Source organism: Carcharhinus amblyrhynchos, chromosome 22, assembly GCF_965287045.1.
Source record: "Carcharhinus amblyrhynchos chromosome 22, sCarAmb.v2.hapA, whole genome shotgun sequence".
In the NCBI taxonomy this organism is placed as follows: domain Eukaryota; kingdom Metazoa; phylum Chordata; class Chondrichthyes; order Carcharhiniformes; family Carcharhinidae; genus Carcharhinus; species Carcharhinus amblyrhynchos.
This window is the reverse complement of record NC_137345.1, coordinates 18923182-18932620: the sequence shown is the minus strand read 5'-3', so window position 1 is coordinate 18932620 and position 9439 is coordinate 18923182. Positions and strand designations below refer to the sequence as shown.

Genomic DNA, 9439 nt, shown 5'->3' with positions numbered 1-9439 from the left:
CTCCTCATAGCTTAACCCCCTCAACTCCGGCATCAGCCTAGTAAACCTCCTCTGCACTCCCCCCAAGGCCAAAATATCTTTGCGTAAGTACGGCACCCAAAACTGCACACAGTACTCCAGCTGCGGCCTCACCAATGCCCTATATGGAAACCTGTCAATCTCTGCATTAATCATACACAATAACTGAGGTTCCACAATCCTCTGGGGAAGAGAATTCTGAAGATTCACAACTCTTTGAGTAAAAAAAACTCTCCTCACTTCAGCCCTAGATGACTTCCCCCTTATTTTGAGATTGCGTCCCCTGGTTCTAAGCTCCACCTCATCATATCATCTCTCATTCAAAGTTCTAGAGTTTTCCCATTCTCTCTTAATCCCGAGAACAAGTCTTGTGAACCTTTGTTGCACTTCCTCTGTAGGAGTAATGTCCTTCCTAAGAGGACTAAAACTGCACCCAGTACTTCAGGTGTGGTCCAACCAAGGTTCTATACAATTGAATCAAGACTTTACTACCCCTGTACTCAAATAATTTTGTGATAAAGACTAACATTCCATTAGCCTTTCTAACTTTCAGTGATTTATTGACAAGGACATGCAAGTCCCTTTGTACCTTTACACTTTCTAATCACTTAGGGAATACCCTGTACATCGGTTCCTCCAACCAAAGTAGATTACCACACATTTTTCCACATTATATTCCATCTGCCATCTTTTTTGCCCACTCACCAAGTCTGTCTAAATCCTCTTGAAGCCGCTTTGCATCCACCTCACAACACACATTCCCACTTAGCATGTCAGCTGCGAACTTAGAAATATTACGTTTGGTCCCCACATCCAAATCATTGATATTATTTTACTTTTTTTTATGCAGACAAAGTGCAGCAGGGCATTTTAGTAACCACATTTGTCGCAAGAGTGCATCTTGCGAACGTAAGGAATATTTTGGCAAAGAGTGGTATGATCTTTACACGATTATTTAAATGATTTTATGAACCAAATTGCCCAGAGTTCCTGTTTTTTGTCAGGTTTATCACAGACAATACTCTACAAGCAAACATTCTCAGTGCCTGTAATCTGTGTCAGGTAGTGGGCACGTCTTACATCACAAATTGCCAGCCTCCACCCGCAGCCCCCCCCCCAACATTCGCACCCCCCCCCACCCACACCACCCCCCTCCCCCCCACTCCACAGCCCCCACCCCCACTACCCATTATTTACATGTGCCCATTTGTTGATCCACTACCCGCCAATTTTTGCCAAGGTTGCAAAATCGGGGCTTGTGTTTACATAATCGTGGCTTTATGGTGCAGTAGAACATTGAAGTTTCTTAAAATTATTCCCATTGAAAATTAATTATTCAGCAAAGAAATGTCAACATTTTAGTTTTCATATGCAGACACCAAAGTTCCGGAAGTAGCGCTAATGTAGCACTGCTTTCTGCTTCCTCTCCTTTGTCATGGGGACCTTTATGAATTTGATCCATTGAACTGAAAGGACTGGAATAGTATTTCCCCCAAGCTCAAAGAATATTCCTTTTAAATGATTGTAGTTTCAATCTCCAATATGACAATTGTTGCTAGTTCAATATCCTTGTGATATTTATTGAATTGATTCCTTAGTTTGTAGAATCTAGGTGAAAAGAAAAAGCAACATATGAATGGCCAGCTAATAGTAAAAGTTTTTCCACAAACTGAAAGTAAATAAAATACAAAAGCACCAGTTTATTACCGATAATAACAGGAGTACATTTGGCATTTTAGCTACCCTATTTTGCAGGGTGTCAGGAGAACAACTGTGAGTGTACCACACTCCTGTAGTTACATAAAGTTTATTTATTAGTCACAAGCAGGCTTACATTCACACTGCAATGAAGTTACCGTGAAAATCTCTGAATCGCCAAACTCTGGCAACTGAGGGAGAATTTAGCACGGCCAATTCACCTTACCTGCACATCTTTGGACTGTGGGAGGAAACTGGAGCAACCCCACCCAGGACACGGAGAATGTGCAAATTCCACATAGACAGTGACTCAAGCTGGGAATTGAACCCAGCTCCTTGGCACTGTGAGGCAGCTGTGCTAACCATTGTGCCACTGTAACAGTGTGGCTTTTCCTGTAGTATGACAGCTGTAAAATAGTCACACAGACAAGCAGAGACACTTTAGCAAGTGCACCGTATACCTGTGCCATGCCATCAAGAACAAGTGGTCTTGTGATGGCAGCATTGGAAAATCCCAGATGCGTATCACAATAACATCGCCACAGCACCGTTACTGATCCAAAAGGAACAGTGATGTAACATGTAACAGTAACATGCTTACTCCCATGGAGTAAGCATGAAAAAAGACAAGCACTTACATAGCACCTATCACAATTCCCAAAGCATTGAAGTACCTTTGAAGTATAGTCAGTCCTCATGAAAGCAGACACAGAAAGCGGCAATGTGATAATAACCAGATAATCTGCTTTGCTCCAGTAATGTTGAATGAGGGTTAAATATTGACCAGAACTGTCAGAAGAACCAGACTGCGCTTCAACCATAGTGGATGGAAGCTTATATGTGGGCAGTCATTCAGAAATGCTCAACAGTTTACCAGTTCCCATTCCTGGCCATGGCAGCTCCATTGTGATGGATATTTGAGTTTTCACTGGGTTTAAGTTGGTCAAATTTACCTAAACCGTGCTGAGAAATATAATGAGAAAAGAAGTTTTTCACTCACCCACTTCTTCTTCTGTCACAAATACACTTGATTAGAAGTATAAAAACAACAGTTGATATGACGGCTATGACTCCTGAAATCAAATCAACAAAGATGAAGCTTGGTGAATTAGGGTCAGACCTGGACTTTGCTGTTCCACAGGGTTATGGAAGTCAGTGGAGCAGCACATCAGACAGGGTGTAAATCAGATAGTGTGAAAACAGAATCCAACCTGTTCCCACGAATTGAGTTAAGCTAACATCAGGAGTTTAACCTTAGTTTCACGGTGAAATAAATGCTCATTGAAAACCTGACATAAAAAGTAAAGGGCAGAATTTCACAGTCCCCTGCCGCTGAGCGTGAAGGCCTCCCTGCCCACCCTTGGACATATTAAGGCCCTTAGGTGCCCAACTGTGGCTACTTCAGCGGATCACCTGGCCTCTGCCACTACCTGTTACACAGTGGGTGGCACAGTGATTAGCACTGCTGCCTCACAACCTCAGGAACCAGGGTTCGATTTCGGCCTTGGTTGACTGTCTGTGTGGAGTTTGCACGTTTTGCCTGTGAACACATGGGTTTCCTCTGGGTGCTCCGATTTCCTCCCACACACAAAAGATGTGCAGTTTAGGTGGATTGGCCACGCTGAATTCTCCCTTAGTGCCCCGAGATGCATAGGTTAGAATAATTAGCCGTGGTAAATGTGTCAACTTACAGGAATAGGGCAAGAGAGAGGGCCTGAATAAGATACGCTGTCAGATAGTCAGTGCAGATGATGGGTTGAATGGCCTCCTTCTGCACTGTAAGGATTCTATCATGTTCTATGACATTACACCTGGCAGGGGAAGTCCCATACCAGGTGAGTAGTCCCACGGCTTGGCACCTCGAAAGAGGGTAATGTTCTTTGGCCATGAGAGGCATACCCACCCCGCCCCCGTAATAAACCTCTTTCCTCCGCCTCCCCCCGCCCTCATAATAACCCTTTTTCCTCCTCCCCCACCGGCCTCTCCAATCTAGTCCACTCCCCCAGACCCTTTACCACACTTCTGCTGATCCTCAGTCTGACTTGAAATCAGCTTCCATTATCATCTCTTCCTCAGGGACTGCCTGTAGTCTCAGCAGTGGTTTCAGCTCAAAGCTGGTACTGCTGGGTATAGCCAGCAGCTCTGCAAGGCTCGCATTTCCTCCCTTGTTGGGGTGGATGCCATGCCCGTAGCCAGTTAATGCCCCACTCTGTGTGAAATGGTGGTGGGCCAGCCATTATCAGCAGGACTGTGTTCCCCTTTGACTATTGAGGAGCAGAGCAGGAAGCCCCAACATCTTAAAAAGCCGGCCCAAGAACCTTCTGTAATTATTTTTAACAAGGTTACATTTATTTAACAGTCCCCAAACACGGAAGGACATGTTAGAATACTTCTCATTAAGGAGGAAACAAACAGTGAACACTGAGTGGGAGAGGGAAAAGAAAAGCTGAGAACAATGGAGTGGGTGGTGGGGGGAGGGGTGGTCAAAGATATTTTGCAGGAGTATTTTAAGCAGACTTTCAATGCAAGGAATTGGAGGGAGTTCCAAAGGAGAGTAGGGACTGGAAAAAGGGCGCCAGCTCTAATGAAGCAGGAGACATTGAGAAGCTCAGCTTTAAGAGAAAATTGAACTGATAGGCTGAAAGAAAATGATGATAGTCGGAGAGGAAATTAAAAATTGAGAATGAAAATTGTAAAGACAATGCCATTGAAGCACAGTGAGCGACCGGACTTGGAAAAGCCTGTTAGGGTAGGATTGTGTAACATTTGTGTTGCTGAGTATGTTGCCAGTGAATTTTTAGAATCAAATACAATTGACAGAATTTTATTGGCATGCAGAACGGCATTCTCCATTGGCCTTGGGCGGGATCTTACAAGCCTCAACCAGGGAAGTGGTAAAATTCTGGCAAATGTGTAGTGCCTCATACAAGATTCAACTGACAGCTCAATGGATTTCTATCATCCTCCAGCCACCTGTGTTTATTTTCATTTCCCTTCAAACTTGAATGGATCTCAAATATCCCATTAATCCCGACTGCAATGTTGACAGTCTAAGCCTAATTGACAGCCTTTGGTTTCACTTCCTTTTTCACAAACCCCCACAATCATTTTGAAGAAATCGCAGGCTGTCAATCAGGCTTAGACTCTGTCAACACTGCGATCAGGCTCAAAGGGGCACTTGAGATCCATTCAAGTTTAAAGGGAAAGAGTGGGGAGTGTGAGGGGGGAGGGAGCCTGCATGGGGTGTCTGAGGGGAAAGGGGGGGCTGAGTGGGAGTTCTTAGGGGAAGGGGGCGCTGAGGATGAAGTGGGGCTAAGCAGCAGATCTGAGGGGGAAGAGGGGCTGAATGGGAGTCTGGGGGGAAGCTAGGGTGTTTGCAGGGGGGAGCCTGAAAGGGAAGTCAAGTCAGTTCACCCCCATGCTTCCATGATGTGGCAGGGGGGAGGAATTATCCATTATTTGTGGGTGGGGGCGGGGTGGATGCCCCTCTTTGGTGAGGGGTCGGAGTTGCTCCCCTGGTCAGTGGGGTGGGGGGGGCCCATTTCATTTTTTGTCGAGGGGAGGCTGCATCTGAGCATGGAGACCGGGGAGACCTTAAAAATGGCTGCAGGTCTCCGAGCGACGGGGCTGGCCAGCGGGCTGCTTGAAATGAACTCATCAACATCTTTCAGGAGGGTGAATCCACCTGCCAGACATTGCTAATGCCAGTGGGAAGCACTCTGGTTTTCCCACCGGATTGTGCACTTAGCCTCAAAATGGAAGAATTCGCCCCAATAGTAACTAGTAAGCCCAGTAAAAGAGTGACAGCGCTTTGAAGATAGGGCTGGAATTCAAGAACTGGAGAGAGGAGAGGTGAATGCGGAGATTGCTGCGAAGGTGCAAGAAAGCCATTTTGATAATGCACCACATGCAAAGGAGGAATCTGTGTCTCGCATCGCTCCACAATTGAACGCAATCTGAACTGGCAGGTCAGGAAAGTTCATTTAATCCAGGGCAAAGACTCAGAAATACTGAAGGAAGCTAATGAGGGTGGTTTTACTGACAGTATGCTGGACACAACTAGCTGTGCAAGTGCTGATGTCAGGCAGGGATCAGTAATGATTCTTTGGTTGGTAGAGAAGCAGAGAAAGCGCTGTCAAAAGGTTGAATGTAAATGGTGAGAAGAAATGAACTAAGAATGACTCTGACGTACATTGGAGATTACCCTGCAAGCAAAGGGGAGGATGTTCAAAGGCAACCGAACACCTTTATTATGACAGGTATCAGCAGAATGAACATGGGAAGGGTCAGAGAGGTCACACATGATAGCGTTAGTTATCGGTGTAAATGGTGACCTGGACCCAAAATCTCACGAGTTGGAAAATGGCAAGATCTCGTTTGCTGATTTTTCGTCCCAGTAGCCTGTGACGTAATGGGGTTCCCATCCAGAGCTATTTCAATAAATTGTAATAATTGTAACTATAATTAAAGGAACTCCTCTCCATATATTCCCCCTCCCCCTCACTGAACATTCAGACCTCACTGATGGTTATTTAGAAACTAGAAGCAGTTGAGGGGAACCTGCAGGGGGCACAAGGGTAAGTGTTGCCCCAGGAGGAGAGAGATCTGCCAGGGCAGTGCCAATCAGGGTGACACTGCCAGGGTGGCACAACCAGGGGTAGGCCATCTGTGGAGCTCCAATGGGGGAAGGGTCGCTCCAATGTTTGTGAAGGGGTGGGGGGATCGCCGCAGTGCTTGTGTGTGTAGACCGCACCAATGCTTGTGGCAAAGGGTAGGGGCCTTGTTGCTTGTGGGGGAGTTCCCAGGGGAGGGAGTGGGGAGGTGTTCTTTGGCACAAATTGGGACACCCTTTAAAGATGGCACCTGTGGAGCTGGTTTTGCCAGCTTCTTGAGACCCTGCCCCACAAACCATGTCCCAAATTCTCAATGCATTAAGTACCAGACAATCTGGAGAGAAAACTCAGCTGTGCAACTGGAGAGCTGCGCATGAGTTTTCTTGCTAAAACCGACACTGTGACGATGTATTTTAAGATTCTGGTTGATTTGTTTTGTAATAATCACTTAGTGGGATGCAGTGATTTTAACAATTTTTTCAAAGTTATAATATGCTGGATACATCATTTGCAAAATTTATTGATCACTATTATAAAGTAAAACTTTTGACTAGTTTGGTATTGTTATACTTACCAAGTGCTATGTTTCTATTAGATGAATCTGCAAATATTCAAAAAAAGACAGACTTTAGGATTAATCCTAAATTCAATTAATTTCTGCCTTCACAATCCAAATAAAATATTTTACAATTTAAATAATGTAAAAGCTGCATTAATCCCAAATAGCTGACCTGGAAATAGCGAGAGTGGGGGCAAATTGCTGCTGAAAAACTACATCTTTATCATCAATTGTTGCATATATTTCAGCCATTCTCCTAGAGGTGGGTGTGAGAGGAGGACACTGGGACACGAGGACAGACAAACAGCAGAACCTAGAGAACAGTGTGAGAGGAGGACACTGGGACACGAGGACAGACAAACAGCAGAACCTAGAGAACAGTGTGAGAGGAGGACACTGGGACACCAGGACAGACAAACAGCAGAACCTAGAGGAGAGAATGAGAGGAAGACACTGGGACATCAGGACAGACAGACAGCAGAACCTAGAGAATAGTGTGAGAAGAGGACACTGGGACATCAGGGCAGACAGACAGATTGTCGGCAGCACCTAGAGATGGAGTAGAAACTACAAGTGAGAGAGCCGATTGTTGGGAGATTGTAAACAGAGCAAGAATGCAGTGAGAAACCTGAATGCTAGCTTGGAGTTTGGAGCTCCTGAAGTGACACCAGGATTCAACAGTCATGTGTGGCAAGTAGAAGCAGCTGATTGTGTGAATATGGTTGGGTAACTATTCACTACTTCTTTCACTAATAGCTTGTGAGGTCTTTATTTTGTGGTTTATAGTTTGCAAGAGCTATCGTCAGTTGTAATGTGGAACAGGAAAGAATGGCCCCAAAGTAACTGATATTATTTGATATCTTCCAAAAGGATTAAGTTAAAGGGCCAAGTAATGGCAGAGAACGCAAAGCCATGGTGTACTCCTCCTACTCTATGTGAGAAGCTGGAACATTTCCAGTGCCTGGGACCAACATGTCTGCAGGAAGTGTCTCCAGCTGCAGCTCCAGGAAGCCGGGTTTTGGAACGGGAGCTACAGCTGGGGACACTGTGGAGCACCTGTGAGGTGGACAGTATTGTGGATAGTACATATATAGAGGTGGTCACATCACAGTCTAAGATAGCACAGGCAGGAAGGGAATGGGTGACCACCAGGCAGAGCAAGAGGCTTAGTCAGGCAGTTCAGGAATCACTTGTGGCCATTTCTCTGCAAAACATATATACCGCTTTCGATACTATTGGGGGCGTGGGGGGGGGTGGTGGATGGCCTCTGAGGGGAAAGCAGCAACAGCCAAATTCATTGTACCATGATTGGTTCTACTACACAGGAGAGGAGTATAAAGTATGGGGATGTGATAGTTATAGTATATTCAATTATAAGAGGAATAGGTAAGAATTTGTGTGGCAAACGAGGCTCTAAGATGGTATGTTGCTTTCCAGGTGCTAGGGTCAAGGATGGCTCAGAGCAGCGACAAGACATTTTGGAGGGGAAGGGTGAACTTCTAGTGGTTGTGTGGTACACATTAATACAACAATATAGGTAAAAAGAGGATGAGGTCTTAAAAGCAGAATATCAAGAGTAAGTTGAAAAGTAGGATCTCAAAGGGAGTGATCTCAGGATTAATACCAGTGCAACCTGCTACTCAGAGTATAAGAGAGATGGAAAATGCTTAATCATTCATGTATTAAAAAAACTGTCAACAACTTCAAATGGTAAAAACAAAAGAAAGATTTACTCTTTGACTGGACACGGAGTGAGTACAAGGCTCTCACAGTCAGTGTTGTGTGCAATCAGCTTACACCACATTTCAGGTGCATTTGCTTTATGCGTATATCACTTTGGGAATACCACCAGGGAAAAAAAAATGCAGGAAAAATCCAGTAGAATCTGGTATAGCTACGCATGGGCAACAGTCAATATAATGTCTTGTGGGCTGCACTAAGGGCCCTCGTGGGCAGCATGGAGCTCACAAGTTGCCCACCACTGGATCACATTTGCACAGACCATGTGAAGATGGCAGATATGCTGTTCCTTCGAGGACATCTGTAAACCAGATGCACTCTGTGGTAATTCCATGGTTGAACTAAGCTGCTGTGGTGAGATATGAATTCATGCCTCAGGATTCCAGTAATACTACACTACCATTCACCCACATGATGTTGCCTTTTAATTTGCTAAGTGCCATTTGTAATGCATGTGTAAAGAACAGCGAGAACTGGGGTTGGATCATAGTGATGCTTGGCACTGTCAACCAGCCTCCTAGAACCACCTGTCAAGGTTCAGACATACACCACAGCTATCCAAAGATGTGAAGCTTGGGTGGATTGGCCATGTTAAATTGCCACTTAGTGTCCCAAGAAAGGTAATTTAGGGAGATTAGCAATGGTAAATGTGTGGGGTTATGGGGGGAGGGTGGGCGGGGGCCGGTGGTGGGGTGTGTAGGGGGGTAGGTATGTTGGGTAAGATTTTCTTTCGGATAGTTAGTGCAGTCGATGGACCAAATGGCCTCCTTCTGCACTGCACAGATTCTATGATTCTATGATTTTTAGTGAG

The 9439-nt window shown here is 45.2% G+C and overlaps 1 protein-coding gene across 1 annotated transcript in view; it reads right to left on the bottom strand.

The window, feature by feature from the left end:
• Window positions 1-1209: 1209 nt before the first annotated feature.
• Window positions 1210-9439, bottom strand: part of LOC145356765 (complement component receptor 1-like protein) — a 67598-nt gene continuing 59368 nt past the window's right edge. Inside the window, exons 12-14 of the mRNA XM_080209633.1 lie at window positions 6904-6930; window positions 2717-2789; window positions 1210-1626 (exon numbers count right to left, since the gene is read on the bottom strand). Coding sequence (XP_080065759.1) covers window positions 1533-1626; window positions 2717-2789; window positions 6904-6930 — 194 coding nt within the window. The 3' untranslated portion in view covers window positions 1210-1532. The remainder of the gene's footprint in view (window positions 1627-2716; window positions 2790-6903; window positions 6931-9439) is intronic.